General features: G+C 39.3%; 2 protein-coding genes across 2 annotated transcripts; one reads left to right on the top strand and one right to left on the bottom strand.

Annotated features, from left to right (window-relative positions):
- The first annotated feature begins 459 nt into the window (after window positions 1-459).
- Window positions 460-14685, top strand: UFSP2 (UFM1-specific peptidase 2). Its single transcript, XM_010189763.1, has 12 exons — window positions 460-501; window positions 2844-2922; window positions 4768-4948; window positions 5030-5096; window positions 5424-5581; window positions 6381-6573; window positions 8042-8188; window positions 8637-8801; window positions 9535-9659; window positions 11419-11495; window positions 12946-13070; window positions 14500-14685. Exons 1-12 carry the CDS (start codon window positions 460-462, stop codon window positions 14584-14586), a joined length of 1446 nt encoding a protein of 481 aa, XP_010188065.1. The 3' UTR covers window positions 14587-14685.
- Window positions 14686-15471: 786 nt separating this feature from the next.
- On the bottom strand, window positions 15472-17716 carry ANKRD37 (ankyrin repeat domain 37). Its single transcript, XM_010189762.1, has 4 exons — window positions 17688-17716; window positions 17210-17362; window positions 16411-16502; window positions 15472-15885 (listed from the first exon to the last, which is right to left on the bottom strand). Exons 1-4 carry the CDS (start codon window positions 17712-17714, stop codon window positions 15648-15650), a joined length of 510 nt encoding a protein of 169 aa, XP_010188064.1. The 5' UTR covers window positions 17715-17716; the 3' UTR covers window positions 15472-15647.
- Window positions 17717-17751: the final 35 nt, after the last annotated feature.

Here is a 17751-nt window from a genome sequence, read left to right as displayed (position 1 = left end):
GAAATGGCCGCGGAATCGGTTTGCGGCGCTCCGCAGCCCTGTGGTGAGCGGGACGGGCTGGGGGCCGCCTGCCCGCTGCCGGGCGGATGCTCCGCTGCGGCATGTGGGTATCCAACCCTCGGGGGCACCGTGGAGGGAGATGTCGAAGCCGCTCGGGCAGCTGAGGGTGTGGGGCCCGTTCTGTAAAGCCAGGGTTGTGTCACCTCCCCAGCTGCCCCCTTCACCCGCCCCTCACAGCAGCCATTCCCTGTCGCCCTCGGGGATCTTGGGAGTCTGAGCCCCCGTAGCTTTTGTCAGGGATTTGTCGGAAGACCTCATCATTCCTCATGAGCTACTATCAAAAGTCCAAACCCTCTCTTACTCCTTTTGCAGGGTTCTGCTTTTCACTCGTGAACCTTACTCATATGTTGTAATCATTCAAATAAAAAAATAGCATCAACCCAGGCAAACTTCTTTTGCATGCTGGAACTTGTGGATCCCACACTCCAAGACCTTCTTAGTGCAGGTAACTGTGTTATCTAAACTAGTTCAGGATTGCACCTCAGGACCCAAAACATTTAAGATTGCAGTCTTGTTGCGTTGTTGTTTTTTTTTCCTTCGAGTAAACTTTGGCTCCCTAGGATCACAGAAACCCAAAAAATCCTTAATACAAAGCTAAAAGTGTAGCTGCTTATATTTTCATCAAGCATGCATATCTTTTTATATATTTCTGCTTACAGTACTTTTACTGGAAAGATAATTATTCCTATGGTTAGATTCTTCTCTTTCATGAATAGTGATAGCACTGCAGCTGGGAGTTTCCCATACTTTGTAAGCAAACAGTTATGTGATAAGCCATTCTAAAAGGTCTTGGTGCAATTCTTCTTGCAGGTGTTTGGTGGTTTTGGGGTTTTTTTAGTGCAATTAAGGCTGTGAGGTGTTTCTTTTTGTGGGCTGTTTGAACAGTACCCACACTCTTCTGGGCTGTCACCTTTTGTGCACCTGGGTGTCCCTGCACAACTGGTTTTGTAGCAGTACATTGAAATTGACTGGTAATTGATCTGCTAGAAAAAGTCTTCTCTCAATGAAAGGGTGGTGTTCCATCCGGATGAGTTCTCTGATGACATTCATGTTGAAAAGTCTGCAGTGAGCAGTTGTGGTGCCACAGAGCAAGGACTTCGGAAGGGGAAATAACAGCTGGGTGGTTTTGTGGTTTAAGTCCAGTGGGCAACAGAGCACCATGAGGCTCCTCACTCACTTCTCCCCCCATAGTGGGATAAGGAGAAGAAAATATAACAGAGTTTGTGGGCAGAGACAAAGGATAAGGGGGTTCACTCACCACTTACAGTTATGAGCAAAAAACAGACTCAACTTTGGGAGAAAAACAAAAAAATTTAATTTATTACTAGTAACATTAGAGTAGAATAACGAGAGGCACAGTTAGATCTTAAAGTCAACACCTTCCCACACTCCTCCCTTCTTCCCAGGCTCAGTATTGTTCACGATTTCTTTACCTCCTCCTCCTGCAGCAGCAAAGGCAGAAGGGAATGGGAGTTGCAGTCAGTTCATCCCGTGTGGTCTCTGCCGCTCCTTTCTCTTCAGGGGTAGGGAGGACTCCTCCCGCTCTCTCTCTGCTTCCAAATGGTATCCGTCCCACAGGAGGAAAGTCCTCCATGAACTTCTCTGTGGGTCTGCCCATGGCTGCAGTTTCCTCACAAACTGCTCTGGTGTGGGCTTCCCTTCCACATGGTGGAGTCTTTCCCACAGACTGCCCCAGCACAGCTTCTCGTGGAGTCACGGCCTCTCCAGGAGCAGCTGCCTTCTCATGTGGATCTCTGCTCTGGCATTGAATTTCTGTGGCCTGCAGTTATGTCGACCTGCCCTCTAACTACAGGTTGCAGATGGAACCTCTGCTCTCGCACGCTTACCGCCCCCCCTCTTTTTTTTTTTATTTCGTCAACCTTGGTGTCTGCACAGCTGTCCTCCTCACATCCCACTCCTGTCTCTGCTGCAGGTTTCTTCTGCTGGTTCTTGAAGGGTTCCTGGCTTTTTTGGGCTGGAGCTGCAGTGGAGCTTGAGCTTAAGTTGGGGCCTGCCCAACCGGATAGGGTCCGTGCCACCCACACCAGGGCCACACTGCTTGGGGCTGCAAGAGAGGGCAAGCCCTGCACTGCCCCTTCTTAAATACATTAATTTGCAGAGGTGGGTCTGAAATCAGAGCCAGGGGAAATTCTAGCAGCTGCTTACAGGAGTTGTCTCCATAGCCCTTCCTGTCTTACCAAACAAAATCCCCCCTCACAGAAACCCAATACAGAGGTCTCTGTGCAGGCATAAGCAGCTCTTCTGTCAAAAGTGAAGCTCAGCCTGGGTTCTAGAGATTGTGTGTGTGTCCACCCTCCCTTTTTTTTTTTTTAAATTTCCATGAAGCTGTGATTTCCTAACCAAGACGAATGCACGCATGCAGATGTGCTTAATTACCTTTCTGCTCTACTGCTCAGAGCAGTACTTGGTTTACTTGAACTGAAAGAAGACTTTGAGGATGGGAAACACAACATTTCAATTGAAAAAATGACATTTTACCCAAAATATTTCTGAATGCTAAAAGTATAGTATTAAGACTTTTTTTTTTTAAGTAGAAAATGTGTTTTAAGGACTGCATATGTACTAGCGCTTGTCATTGAGTTACTGGCTCTGGCAACTGTGCTGCTGTGCCACCGGCCTTATTCACCGGCCTTTCTTCCCCTGAGCAGCTGCAGTAATTACCAGTGGGCTTGTGCACTGTGGCATAAGAACAGTCAATTGTGACTTGAGAGAAAGCATGTTGAAATAACTGTTCATTTTCATTGCTTCTTTTTTCTCCTTAGGTACTTCTAGAAGCTATGGACATACTTTTTAGAGTAAGAGGAGGCTTGGATCTTGCATTTCAGCTTGCAACTACCGATGGTGTGTCTTTAAGATTATAATAGATTTCTTAATATCTGTATAAAGACCTTTTACTAATGAGCTAATTATGATGTTCATTTTCTTGGCATTTCACCAGATGTGAAGTGCTTCTTCCCAAACCCATAAAGACTAAGCACCAAAACTGTTATTCTTTATCTCAGTTAATTTTCTGACAGCCTTTTTCAATTGTATGTTTTTTATTTTAATATTAAGTAAAGTTTAAATTACTATTTTTAGGTCATTTTATTTACATATCCTTTCTTCTTATGGATACGGTATTGAGATCACTTTGCAGTTTGAATCCGAAGTTGACCCTGAAATTCTAAGTAAACGGAGAATAACTTAATTCCAATGAATCTCATTGTAGCAGAATTATATTAGTAAAACAGTTTTGAGATTGTGGCCCAGTCTTTCTAGATAAACAGAGAAGATGAACAAGCTACCTAGTTACTCTACTTAATTTAGGTGGGATTGGCTACTGCAGCTGCACGTGGGAACAAGGGATTAGACCATATGGCATGAAGAGTCCCACGTGCTTAGAGAAATGTAACATTCACTAGAGAAACTGCTCAAGGCTGTCAGTGGCCATCGAGCTGTCACGGGGCAGAGTGCAGAGGGAGGATGTCCTTAGCTCAACTGCAGCTTGTTCTGCATTTTAAAAGGATATCTTTACTAGAAAGTCTGAACTCAGTGCTAGTGAACCTTGAAAGGGACTTGGGCTGTTTAAATTCGTGATGCGGAATAGAAGTGTTGAATAGATTGGGCTACTGCACAGCACATTTTTGTGAATTGTGTCCTCAGAGAAAGGCTACTTATTTGTCTTTGTTTACAGTGTAGTGAATGTGAACCACAGCGAAGCAGAATGATATGAGGATTGTTCAAGTGCATTCATACTGTTTATGTGCAAATATGGCAGACCACTCCTTGAAGGCACTGAGCTTTTCCATTGGAGGAGATTTAGCTAAATATATTGGGGTTTGTTTGATTTTTTTCTAATACTGTAGCTTTTACAAACTTATATTGCAAAAGTCAACTAGTAGAGGCCAAGTCTAAATTAATGTAAGTTAACAATTTGCCATAGTCTTTGACAGTTTGTTAAGCTATGTATAGCTTATTGTGTTCTCTGTAATGATTGTTAATGTCCTCAGTGAGGAATACAATGCTGGTAATGTTCAAAAGTTGCTGTGTCACAGCCAGTATTGGCTCGGATTGTAAGAAGTGAGTGAAACTTAGAAAAACAAGTCAAGCTCTGAAAGACAAATATCTATATGGGTAATGAAGATATAGGCTGACCAGGGTGTGACTTACAGTTACAGGTATACGTTAGCCTAAATTTGGTCTGCAGCTGGAGTGTAGGCCCTGCTTTTCCAAAAACTCCTATGTTTTGGGGTTTTGTTTCTGGATAATGATATAAAGTCAGAAACATGTGACTCAGGTTGAGTCTTTCCAGGATTTACTCAAAAGACTAAATATAACCATAGGTAGAAGTTTGTCTGTTCATAGAAGTTCTTTTGCAGCTGTAGGCTTGGTTAAGAGTTATTGATGTGAGAATTGGCTATGGTGGGGGTTATTTTTCTGTAGTTCATTCAGCTCTTCATATTTGATGGCATCTGCGAGAAAGAGTACGTGTTTGTTCAGGCTGATATGAGTGTCAAGGTTTGAGACAGACCTGCTAAATGAAATCTTATCTCAGTTTTTGGTTACGTAGCCATTTTTCTGATCATAACAGCACTTACGTTTTTATTTCAAATCAAAACACGTCAATTTGTTAAAAAATGTATGGCCAGCAACTGTAACACAAGTGAGGGAATTTTCTAGGTTAATGATATCCTTACTGTGTTTCAGAGGCATCAACAAAAAAGGCATTAGGATATGTTTTCAGTGATCTTGCAAACAAACTGTCCTCAGATGTTCTTGTATTCAGAATTTGCCACAGTTCAGTCTACGTGTGGCCTAACAATGGCATGAACAGCGTTCCAGAGCTGACTGATGATTCTGCTTGTAAAGAGATAAGGCGATTTATGCAGTGAGTATATTTTAAAAGATGTATTTTTTTAATTTATTAATTTCATATTATAGAAATTTCTCTTTCTGTTGGTTACTTCAGATTTGATCAGGATGATGAGACCAAACGGAAACTTGGCAAAAAAAAGGATAAAAAGTTACAAGATACGGTATGTGTCTCACCACACTAGCAAATTATATCAAACAATCTGTCATTTAAAAATTCTTAGATCTGCCTCTGTAGGCATTTTTGTACACAGATAGACATTGTCATGACTTAAAAGATTCCTTTTAAAGTCATTGAGACTCAGTGTGAATGCAGAGATCCATCTACAGTAGATCAGCATGTAGAAGCTTGTCTTTAACATTACTATCTTTTTAAAAAACAAATTAGTTCATTACTGAGTAAGATTGTCAATATTTGGTATCATACTTCTGCCTTCTTGGTGGGTGTATTGCTGGAGATGTACTATTGCTGTCTTTATTCTCAGCAGCAGCAGCAGATAGTCAATATAGACCTCATGCTGGAAATAACGTCTTCGTTAGCTGCTTTGGCTCCAGTCATTGAAAGGGAGAAGAAGGAACACCACTACATTAATATGACGTTACCAATTGATGTTGTTGTATCTGTTTCTCCAGAAGAAACATGGGGAAAGTAAGTGTTACTGTGAACTTGTAATTTTTCAATTTCTGCTTTTTCTTGAAATAATGAAGTAAAGCTACCATATCATTAATCAGTTTAATGAAGTAGCATATAGTATTTTTGTAATGGAATTTAGCCATGTAAATAATAAAAGTTCCTGTAGACAGCTGTTAGCTTTAATATTCTTCAGATATAATCCTTTTGCTAGCTACAAAAATTTCAGTTTATCCCTGTCTGATAGATTTGATACCTTGTAACCATTGCTTAGCAAGGAATTGAGAAAGTCACAAAAATGTTCTAAAAATTCTTGTAAATATCTGAGTGTGTATAAAAGTGAGAGTTGGGGTGTGTTTCATGAGACTTTGTAATCTCAGTACTACGTTAGGGGTGCAACTGGGGAGGTGAAGGTGGAAAAGATCAGATTCTTCCTCTGTATTTTTACTTTTTCCATAGGATTTGACTCTGAAGGATGCTAAATGGGGTGGATAAAATGCAAAAAATCCCCATATAGTCATATATGTACCTTCTGTTTTGGCAAATGCTCGTAATAGTTGTGTTTCTGATATGAGATCCAGGTGCCTGCACTTTGGAGGGTTAAATCCCTAGGGAGTAGTTTCTATGCGCAGGCACGCTTTCCGCAAAGCACGGTGAGGTGCTGTCTTTCTCTGTGGGAGTGGGAGCATGGAAGTAGTAAGTTTGTCAGACAAGGAGCAAATATACATGTAAGTATTGTATAACTGTCAGAGCTGTGAGAGAAAATGATCCACTGTCACTGTTCTGTTTCTTCAGTATTTTCTCTTATACTTTGCAGAGTACAAAGACTCCTGGTGAAAGCAATTCATCGGCAATTAACTGACATGGAAAGATGTATCATGAAATATATGAAGGGAACATCAATTGTCGTACCAGAACAGTTTCATTTCATGTTACCAGGAAAAAATCATCTTGTAACAGTCTCGTATCCTACAGGTATTTCAGATGATCAATTGGAAAGTTACAGAAAGGTAAAGCCAACAGATACTAACACAACCTGATTTTTCAATTTTTTAAATAATTATTATTATTATGGTAACTGAAGCAGCAGTATAACTTTTCATTTAGTCAGCGTAAATACTAACAGATGCTGCTATTTATTTTTTTTAATTATAACTGAAGCAGTATACTGAGTGTAGAAGCTTACATTTTATAAAATAACTTATAATAAATTACCAGATCTCATTCTTGTAAGGAAACAGTAGAAACTTTAAAACTGCACAGCATTTCTTTTAGAGAAGTTTTATCTAACTTATACTTCTGGCACTGGATTCTATGAATTTCTCCAGTTCAATGCTAGAATATCAGATTATTTGTTTCGTGCTATTGCTTTCAGGCTTTAGCACACATCCTGAAAGGATTAGGGTTGGGGTTTTTTTGTTTGTTTTGGTTTCTTTCTTGGGGTGGTGTGTTGTTGGGTTTGTTTGGTTCTGGGGGGCTGCTTTTTGTGGCTCCCAGCCAACCAGCCTTAGCTAGTTTTCGGTTGGGTTTTGCCTTCTGAGTTGGCACATCTAGAAAAGGAATATGGGTGAGGTAGAAAAGTGTCCTGATGTGGCAGTCCTTTCAGGCTGAGCTGTGTCCCTGGCAGATGCCGCTTCAGGTCACGCCTTACGCATACTGAGAGTGGGGAAGGAATCTGCTGCTCCCTTAGAGGTGTAGAAGCTGTGGGAATTTTTTCTTTTCTTCTGTGTGAAGCACTACTGGGTACATAAAGCCTCATCTCTTCCTTACATTAGCAGAGGCTGCAGGCGTTGCAGCACATAAGTCTTTCCTGCTCTCTGTCTTCTGTGCGCTTTTATCCACTGATTGCAGAGTGTTGGGTCATCTGCGTAAAACGTATGACCCGTGTTACACACGTTATCCTAGATGATCTCATCACTCCTTTCGCTCTTAAGATCTGGGAAATAAGATGCTGTATCTCTTTAAATGTAGCTGCTGTGTTGTAAACAGTGCTTAAGAGATTTAAAAATAGCTTGAATCTGCTTAAACCATGAGCTCAGTATCTTTACTTTGTCTCAGTATGTGGTATTTGTATGTCTTCAGTATTAATTAAGATTTTAATTCAGAGTGTGTGTATCTATACTACTACATAGATAAAAGGGTAATCCTTTTCTGTTGTGGTGTATTTTACTGTGCTTTGATAAGACGCTTGTCACTCATGGTATCTTCGGTGGGGCTCCAGCGGCAGGCGTTATGTAACAGGACTGCATAAAACAATGGGCCCTTTAGAGAGGAGGTAAGCCTGCATGGGCTTCCCTTGAGGGGTGACATCTAGTAGTAAACTTACATGCTGAATATTTAATCAAGCAGATTTGAATATATTCATTTGCTAAACTATGCTGTTAAAATTGTTTGTCTTTGTTGTTACTTACAATGTGATGTGTCTTTTAATCCAAAATTTGAATTGTGCTCTTTGTTTTTATTTGAACTTGCATGTAGGAATTGCATGGGTTATTCAGTCTGCCTTGTGACAGACCGTATTTCAAGAGAGCAAATGCTTATCATTTCCCAGATGAACCATATAAAGATGGATATCTCAGAAATCCGCATTTACATCTTAATTCACCTGGTACAGAGTCTGGTATGGTAAGTTTAATTTGAAACATTTGTAAGAAAGTACCTTTTCTTTTACTTGAGATTTGTTATTAAAAGAAGTAATTGAGATAACCAGTATTGTATAGATGAGAAAGTGAAGTCACCGACCTGGCCTTTTAAGCAAAAGGGCTTCTCTGCAGAAAATGGCATTGCTTTAGCAATATTTGTCCCAAATACATTGCATTTTCTTGGAAAAGAGTGTACACGTTTTTAGCATGTATTTTAAAAGTTTCTCAGAACTATAACAAGAATGGACAGAGATGTTTAGGAGAAAAAAGCCAGGAGGAGTAACCATGTGTGAACAACAACCCTTCAGTTCTTCCAAAGATTTGCAGTTCACGGCTGAAAGCTTTTGCAATGCAAGTGACAAGTCATGGGACTTCTCTGAAAACTGAGGCAGGTGCGATCAGATTGATGTGTATTCTCTCTTTGTGTGCAGGTTTATTTAGTCCATGGTGTATACAGTTATCACCACTATATGCAGGATCGGATTGACGACAGTGGTTGGGGCTGTGCCTATCGATCTTTGCAGACAGTCTGTTCTTGGTTCAAGCACCAAGGTTACATTGACACACCTATACCAACACACAAGGAAATTCAACAGGTACAGAACATTTAAGCAGATTATTTTATGCGTATTTGTCTAGAAAAGTTTGTATAGATTATTTTTAAAATACCAAATTCAGGTATTTTAGGCTTTGGATTTGTGTGATATTTTTGATTTATCTCTTAAGTTATTTTTAACAAATTTTATTATAGCAGATCTGTCTCCACATATTTATCAGTATTGGGTGACATTTTCTGTCCAAATAAGACATTAAAATAGTCTTCTAAATATTTCCTTGGATTAATGTTCTATTAGAAGCTCAGATTATGACCTTTTCACTGGTTTTGCCAAATGAAAGAAAAAAACTCAATGTGTCATATTAAAATCAGTTTTAAAACTGACTTCTGTATTCAGTGACAGCTGGATTAGTCCCCAGATGCTTGCTAAGCATTGATTTACTGCCATCTTTGGAACTTTGCCTGTGCGAGTAGAGGGCTTTTCCTGGTTTTTGAACTCTCCTTCGCTTCTTTTTCTATTTTGAATTTGAATGCATATCTGAATATGTGCATTTCTGTTAACAGCACTGAAGAAAAGCTGTAGGCTTGGGTAGCTAATATTGTAGGCCTAGAAGAAATACTGCAGTTATCTTCAGTCTTCTAAAAATAGTTCTTTGAGTTACATTTATTTACTGAACATTTTTAGCAAACCAACTTTGTTCACAAAAAGTGGTGGAATAGCCTACTACACGTTGTTGATGTTTGTTGTTTTTCTTCATTGTGATGATGGGAAGGCATTGGTTGATGCTGGAGACAAGCCTGCAGCATTTGTTGGGTCACGGCAATGGATTGGGTCGATTGAGGTACAGCTTGTATTGAATCAGCTTTTTGGAATAACATCAAAAATATTATTTGTCAGGTAAGAATCAGTATCTGTCTAATAGCTCAGTAATTATTAAAAAGACTGAATGCCTTAAAATGCAAATTACCTTTACAGTACATGGGAGAATAGGGATAATAAAGAGATAATAAATCTTTTAAGAGTTCCTTGTTCATAAACCTTGTATTCCTGCCTTTGCTTGTGCTAAGTGCTTACAGATGAAGGTGTTGCTCAACTTCTTCGGGGCTTGGTGTTCCAGTTTGCAGTTGCTATACATTGCTTAATGATACGCAAGCTGAAGTGCAAAGAAATAGGCTGAATTCCACCACAACCATCATTTTTGACTCAGGCACACAGTCTGGTAGTGATAATGAACCAAATGCACACTGACAGTAAATTACTACTTCGTCCACAGCACTAACCTGTCAGCTCAGGATTGAGGCAAAATTGCTGAGCAGCCTGGAAATAGCGTTCTCTTTTCTGGGGTTGTGTGAAAGATTAAATGAGAGATTTGTTTCCATTCGTACAATCTGATGCTCTCATATACAATAAAGAACACTACAGATATATTTGTGAGGAAAAAAAAAATGTTCAGCATTTATCAGAAGTAAAATTACTGGATTTTTATCACTTAGTCAGCACTAAGCAGACTAACAAATCCCTGAACATTTTGTGATAAATACAATCATGAAATAAAGAATATATGCTAACTTAGCATGTATGAAAATTCTAGTCAAACCAAATACTACTCATGAGTTATGCTTATTTAGTGTAAATGCTACTGTAGATATTCTAAAAATGCATGTGACCATGGTGATTCTTAACGGTAGGAAAATATTTCAGTGCTTCAATATTTTGTGAAGCTTTATACATCCAATTTTAATCTTTTTCGTTCCAGAGCTTATATTTGCAGATGATCCACCTATTATTTACAGCAGCTGTGACATGCCCTGCAAGTACGAAGGTTTTTATTCCTGCACATAAGAACATAGAATAATTCCTTTGTGAAGTGGGCAGGATTGCTCCTGCTGCTGCTAGAAGGGAGCACCAGTGTTTTCCAGGATTATGAAAAGCCAGCATCACTACAATGCTGAGATGAAGAAATGTCAGGCATCTTTTTCAGCTGGTCACTGGCAGGGGATAGGATTTTTGTCTTGGGCTTATTTCCAGCCAGCACCTCTAACTCTTTATGAAAAGACGACTTCTCGGCTTCATCAGCAGCACTAGTACTGAAGCCATGATTGCAAATGCACCATTTCCCAGAGTTCCTTTCTCTTCTGTGTAGACTTCTTTTGTCTGTGGTTGGTCCCCAGAGTTGAAAAGGAAAGCAGGAAAATCATAACAAAGCTAAGTTCAGTCTTGCTTTGAGCAGATTACTAATGTTATTTGAGATTTGATTTTTAAAGCCAACTTGGGTACGAGTACTCAATTGCAGAGGTGTCATTATAAACACCTTTATCAACACCCTATTTTTGTTGGTTTTGTTCATGTTCTTTTACTCCAGACTTCCCTTTGGTGATCTGTTGGAGTCAATGGGGTTTACCAGCTGTCCCCACTGTGGGAGCCAAGCAGCAGACACTTTACAGAAGCTGGGTGACGCCAGGTGCTCCAAGGACAGCTGGGCTTACAGCAGATTCATTGGTCCAACCACAATCTGCAACTTGCATGAAAAAGCTTTCTTTCAGATTGTCCCAGGATGTTACCTTGGCAGTTACCTGTGCAGTTAACGAGTATAATGGATAATGAGAGAATTAAGCCTAATGAGGATGACAAATCCATTGTTGTTTTTCTTACCCAGCCAGGGCTCTGAACTAGTGCTGCAGGGCAGAGAGCTTGCTAATCATTTCCAGACTGAAGGAACTCCAGTTATGATTGGTAAGTGCTTGAGTAGTGAAGAGCACCCATGTAAGCGCATGGCCTTCCTGTGGTGAATTTCATTTTGATTGGAACTCATTCACTTTACTGTACAAGAGTTAATCAGAACTTGAGATAAATTAAAAATTACACTGTTCCCAAGGGAGCCTGGAAAATGGTACAGTTTAGTCTGGCTGGTATCTTTTTCACTCAGTATTTCTCCCAAGCTCAGTATTAAACCTGGTAACAAAAGTCAATCTAAGTGGTGGTCTTAAAAACTGCTGTTAAAGTCGGAACTCGAGAGCTGACTTCCGCTCTCTAGTGGAGCAGAAGTTCATACAGTTCTCCAAAACTTCCAGTCACAGGAGAGTAGTGTTTATCTGGCTTTGAAGAGTATTATCCAAATTCTTTTTAAGACAAGTTTTAATAATCTGAAATGTTGATAACATAAGAAATGTCATTTGTAAGAATGCCATAACTTTGATTGAACTACATCAAGAATATTGAAAATACCGTTTTCCGTTTAAATAACATTTTAATTTTAGCAATATTTGCAATCCATGTTTAGCACTCCACAAAGATAGCGTTACTCGCTCAGTTTAGAGGTGCCAGAAGTCCAGATTTTGGTATGAAATATTCTTGGCCTTTCAGCAGTCTTCTGGTCTGAATTTCAAGAATTTAAAATCTTACATTGAAAAATCTTTTAGTCTGTAACTTGGCCTTCCCTGTAATGCTCTTGTAGATTGGTTTAATTTTTCTTCTTGTTGGAGGGGCAGAGTTTGGCTTTTTAAGGTGGGTTTTAGGGATTTTTTTTTTTTTATTGCTTGTGTTCTTCTGGGGTTTTTGCAATTCCTGTCTGTTGTGTGGAGTCATTACTGCAGCATCCCAAGGATGTAAACTCCTCACGCTCTCTGAAAGAAACAGACAAGAGTGGCCAGCTTGTCAAAATAGCCCCTTTCCCTGCTTGCAAGCTGGAGAGAGGGGACTCAGAAATTCCTACTCTGCCCCTAATATCCATTGAAGAAACTTAGCAGAAAACTGCAGATAAACCTTGTCCAGAAATTCTGATTTCTGTTCTAATTTTAGTCCTTTTACAACCACAAAGTTTTCCAGATTCTCTTTCTAAAGTTAAGTTTCTTTAAAGAAGAAGTGAGCAGAACAGATGTTTGTAGTATTCTTGACTTTATCTGGTGGAAGTGTTGAAGATGTAACCCATCTTGCTGACATGGAAGAAATTTGGAAACTGAATTCTCTAGTTGTAATGAGTAAAGTACAAGAAGTAATCTTCCCTAGCTGTAGTAAAGATATGTTGTTTAATAACATGAAGAATCTTACATAGGACAGCTTCAGAATAATTTGATAACCAAGCTAATCTGTTAACAGAAAGCGTTGATGTACCTTTATTTTAGGCTTGCACATTCAGCCAATCTCAATGAAAAACTTTTGGCAATTTTTGTTCCTCATATTCTAGGTGGAGGTGTTTTGGCTCACACAATATTAGGAGTGGCTTGGAATGAGATCACAGGGCACATAAAATATTTGATTCTAGACCCACACTACACTGGAGGAGAAGATCTACATGTTATTTTGGACAAGGTGAGGCTTGATCCACACACACACACACACACAAACACATATATATACACACATATATGTATTTTGGCATTAAACAAATAATGTACAACCAAATACCAATGGGCCATTCTGTGGCTTCTCCATTTCTTCTGGAGGAAGCGCTGATCCCAGTTAACCTCCATATATGCTGCTTTAACGATAGTCTGAAGGAATGTTCTTTATGTTCTCCAAATTAAACCATCTCCCCTTTTACCCAGTAGTATATACAATAAATGTGTTTGGTATTTTGAATGGAACAGAAAAATCTGTTCAGCCTGTAAAGTGCTGTCAGTGAAGGAAAAAAGATAACCATTTATTTAAAACTGAAAAAATAAAAAAAAATCCAACACTAGGCATTCCCAGATCAGGCCTTGAACTAAGTTTAAAGGGCAGGTACTGAGCTCTTTTGAAAATCTGGAAAAACTCTAAAGAACTAAAGGGTATGCAATGTTATTTCCATATTTAAAGCTACTAAAAGGGATGACACAGCACATTATGAAACAGTAAATGTAATAACTTAAACTCTGTAACAGTAACATGAGAGACTTGTAACAGTAACCATTAGAAACTTAAACTCTGAAAGTGGCTAAATTATCATATAGTTGTTAAGCAACCAAATTCTTTTCTGCTCTCATATTAAGTTGCAAGTAGCAACTTCTGTCTTGTATCTGTGATACCTTTGGGTTGGGCACAACTAGAAAAGCTGTTGAAGAAACATTTGGCTAGCCCTATAATGATCAAAGCTTGAAACAAATACAGAAAGAAACAACTTCTGAAGAACATATAGAAACAAAGGCTGTTACAGCTCAATGGGGCTCAGGAATGGTCCAGGAGGATAAAACATGCAGAATCCCCTTTCCTCATCCAAAGTGACAGGGGAGGGCAGTAGCTGAGGTGATCTGTAAGGTTGTAGCTTTCTTCTTCAAAAACATCTCATAGAATTATGTGGTACTCTGCAAACTTAAGAGCTTTTTCAGACTATTTTTCTGCTAAATCATGATCAAGAGCACACCTTCTGATATTAAGAGCCCTGTTTGGCTCTGAAATATCAACTATTGCCAAAGAAGGCAAGGATTCAAGACAAGAGAAATGGAAACTGTGAAAATTATAGAGTTTCAGAATACTACTAGTGTCTCTGTAGCAGCAGAAAGTAATGGGAAGTGGGAGGAAAAAACCAAACAGGTGCTACTTTTTAGGAACTAAGCTGGGATGGGGAGGGAGGAAGGGAGAGAGAGACTCTATAAAGTGTTTGCCATTAATGTGTTTCCAGGCATGTTGAGAACTTTTCTGAAAATCGTGTCTCATTGCATTCTCTAGTAAAATAAAATAGATCAAATAGATCCAATAGTAGTAGATGGGAAGAACAAAATACGTTGCAGACTTAAACACTATCCTGCTTTCTCTTGGACAGGGCTGGTGTGGATGGAAGGGCCCGGAGTTTTGGAACAAGGATGCCTATTACAATCTCTGCCTACCTCAACGACCAAAAACTATTTAAATTCCACTCTTAGGCTAGAACATGCTAAGTCAGAATAGTAGCTGATCTAGATATAACTGTCTTGTTATTTATCAAAATAATGCTTTAAGTCAATCAAAAGCCAGTTGAAATACAGATGTTGCTTGAGTAATTTAAATTAAGAAATTTATTTTTTAATGAAACCTCTAAAAACAAGAGTTATCAGCTGTGAACTCTATTTCTTACAAATACATTTATTAAGTAATTAATATTCTCTTACTATGGCTAGGACAACCTTATGTTTATATAGCATTTTTTTGTTATGCTAAAGTCATTACAGATTAAACACCCAATCCTTTTATTTTATGGAATTCTTTCTTGCCAAAAAGATGAACCGTTTCTGCCTTTCAGGTTCCATATAGCCAGCTGTCTCATGCACTATGTATCTGTTCAAAGGCATCATTTGCTGATGGTACTGTTGATAACAGCATTTTAGGAGTGGGAGAAAAATGGCTATATGTACTGAATTTTATGAACTTTGTTCTCATACTTACACAGGAAAAAATGTGAGAGAATTAATTGTTATGTGCTTATTTATTATAGCTGTATGAATACAGCTATTCTAGGGAAAAAAAAAAAACAAAACCAAAAAAAACACCACCACCAAAACTAAAAACCACAACAATCTTCTGTAAGAAGTAAAAATAAACAAGCTTTCCTCCTTCTCAGAAGGAGATAATGTACCAGCGTGCACATCTGGCTGCTCAGTGCACCGTCCGGTCATGTTTCTTCAGACCATGGCTTCCCCTTGATTTTATTTTGGGATTACAAGCTGTTTCACCAGCTAGGAGACAAGATCTGTGATACGAACAAACGAGTAAGTCTGTAGCTACTCCATCAGTAAAAGTACCTGTGATTTTTTTTTTTTTTTCCCCAGGTGCTGTCCATCTTCAATAAGACCATAACCTTAAATACCTATGCAAGTTGATCCATACTAGCAGGCTTCTAAATGCTATGTATCTAACACCCCATTTATTTACTTAAATGCTAAAAGCATTAAAAAAATAAATAAAAATACTCTGAATTGCAGTAAAGCAACAGTATTACACACCATCTGATCTTCTCCTCTTCCTGCTTATTGATCTGCTGGTTTCACTTTCTTGCTTCTGTGCAGCTGGCTCCTCTCCCAGCAAGCTGGGTTTGTCACCGAGTGAGCAGCCCAACTGTCCTCTCAGTTTCATGGTCTGCATGTGCTGAATTGTTGTCAGGAACTTGGCACATTCCAGAAAGCCGTAAGCCAGTGCGAGGTCTGCTGCTGTTTGTCCACTGTTGTTGCACAAGCTGAAACCCAGAATTAACAATAACCATTCAATTAAATTGGAATATGTATTATGAGCAAGCACTGATCAAGATTAACTAAGTGGTAACTTCAGTCAGTCAACTTAGGAAAATAAGTACAGAGAATCAGTACTGAGGAGACTTGTCAAAGATAGCATGGGGGTCTACTTGTACAGGTGGCTGGTGTTAAATGCAACAAGGAATAATTGTTTTAAAATAAATTTGTCATCAGACTATGACTGGCTTAGCATATCAGAAAGGCAAGAAGAAGGTGAACACGGCATTAGTCAGAATGGAAAACGAATGAGAACTTACGGTCAGGAATATTCCCTTAGCAGTTACTACAGAGGTCTTTAATGTGGAACTAAACAGCATGTGGTCTATGCTACTTCGGTGTTTATGGCAGTTTTTAATATTGCTCTTATGGCTATAGTCATGCTGTATTCACAGTTTTAGCATGCACACTCAGAACAAGTACACGTATCCTTTGACAGTGTTACTGAAATGACTACATGTAGCTCAACTTACTCGATTTTGGCATCGCCAGCAACAAGGAGAGCAAGACATTCCAAACTCCCAACTTTTGCTGCTTTATGAATCGGGGCTTCTCCAAGGCAATCCTAAAAACACCATTTATATATAGGAGTTATTTGAAGGAAGGGAAATAGGATGAAGCTATCTTGTTCTCCAACGTGACTGTATATGGGGTGTCACTCTATACCAGTCTGTTGCGAGTTGAGAGATTAAAAAAATATAGCTAGTAAAGTGTACTTGGTAACTGTTGTTTAGTGTATTCATCACAGTGAAGCAGAAATACTGTCCCATGCAATACTCATTGTTTAACTTTTACCTTCCACAAGATTATTTACACAGCATGCACTGTACACTGATTAACAGCATCTTTCAGCACCATTCAGGGATTGCTGTGACCAACCACTTGCTGCTGCCAGCTCAGAGGTATAACCAAGTTTAACTTTGCAGCTAGAGGAAGAATCCTTATGTTTACTGGGAATAGAGGCAAGATTTCAGAGGAAAGAGGACTACTCATCTGTGTAAAAGAATTAAGTTCTTATGCCATCTGCATGCAGCACTGTAAGTGTCAAAATTCCATTATGCATAGCAAATGAAATTGCTAATGCAATGTAGACAGGATTTGTGCTTTCTGGTTCTAGAATAAAGTTACTCTAAAATAAGCAATCCCAGATACCTCATGCAAATACAACTGTGTATATAGAACCTCTCTGAGATAAAGAATTGTGTAAGTAGTATCAATTTGATTTACTGACATGCCAGATTAGTAGTGGAAGAAACAAAACTGTATTTTTACCTGTTGGTTCAAATTCGCTCCTGTCTGCAGTTGCCAAAGCAGGAAAAAAGCTTCACCACCACAAGCAGCCAAGTGAGCTGGAGACTGACCAAAGGCATCTGCAGGTGCGTTCACACTGCTTCCTGCCTCAAGCAGATTGCTGAAACTACCAGACTAAAATAAATCAGAGATATTAAAAAAAAAAAAGCATAATGTTATTGCCAGTCTAAGCCAAGGCAAGTCTAAGAACAGTACATCATAGCAGAAAACATCCCCCTTGCGAATCATCGGACCTTTCTGTTCCTTGAGACTGCCTTTTAACAAAAAAGCAATTCAAGCATGACTCCTTTTGGCTTTTAATCTCAACCAGAAATACTGACCGATATCAGCAGTGCCCCAAAACACTCGGAAGCGGCTCCAGGCAGCCGCAGTTCACACAGCCCAGCAGCTGGGCTCCCGATAGGACCGAAGCGGCAAAGGGACCTGTCCCCAGCCTCACCTCTGAGCTGCAGCCCAGCATCAGCATCGCCTCCCTCCCGCCGAGCACGCCCGGCTCTCAGGGC

This window comes from Mesitornis unicolor, unplaced genomic scaffold (assembly GCF_000695765.1).
Source record: "Mesitornis unicolor isolate BGI_N332 unplaced genomic scaffold, ASM69576v1 Scaffold37188, whole genome shotgun sequence".
Lineage (NCBI taxonomy): Eukaryota > Metazoa > Chordata > Aves > Mesitornithiformes > Mesitornithidae > Mesitornis > Mesitornis unicolor.
Note: the sequence above shows the minus strand (reverse complement) of the source record. Positions and strands in the feature narration are given on the sequence as shown.

What these genes read in the sequence shown, in the direction of transcription:
- UFSP2 (XM_010189763.1), top strand. Translation starts at nt 460, where the DNA reads ATGCTGGAACTTGTGGATCCCACACTCCAAGACCTTCTTAGT. An exon ending in TCAGCTTGCAACTACCGATG is followed by an intron (nt 2,923 to 4,767) that starts GTGTGTCTTTAA and finishes ACTGTGTTTCAG; the next exon opens with AGGCATCAACAAAAAAGGCA. An exon ending in CTGGTACAGAGTCTGGTATG is followed by an intron (nt 8,189 to 8,636) that starts GTAAGTTTAATT and finishes CTTTGTGTGCAG; the next exon opens with GTTTATTTAGTCCATGGTGT.
- ANKRD37 (XM_010189762.1), bottom strand. Translation starts at nt 17,714, where the DNA reads ATGCTGATGCTGGGCTGCAGCTCAGAG. An exon ending in TGCTGGGCTGCAGCTCAGAG is followed by an intron (nt 17,363 to 17,687) that starts GTGAGGCTGGGG and finishes GATTTATTTTAG; the next exon opens with TCTGGTAGTTTCAGCAATCT. An exon ending in GAGCGAATTTGAACCAACAG is followed by an intron (nt 16,503 to 17,209) that starts GTAAAAATACAG and finishes TGGTGTTTTTAG; the next exon opens with GATTGCCTTGGAGAAGCCCC.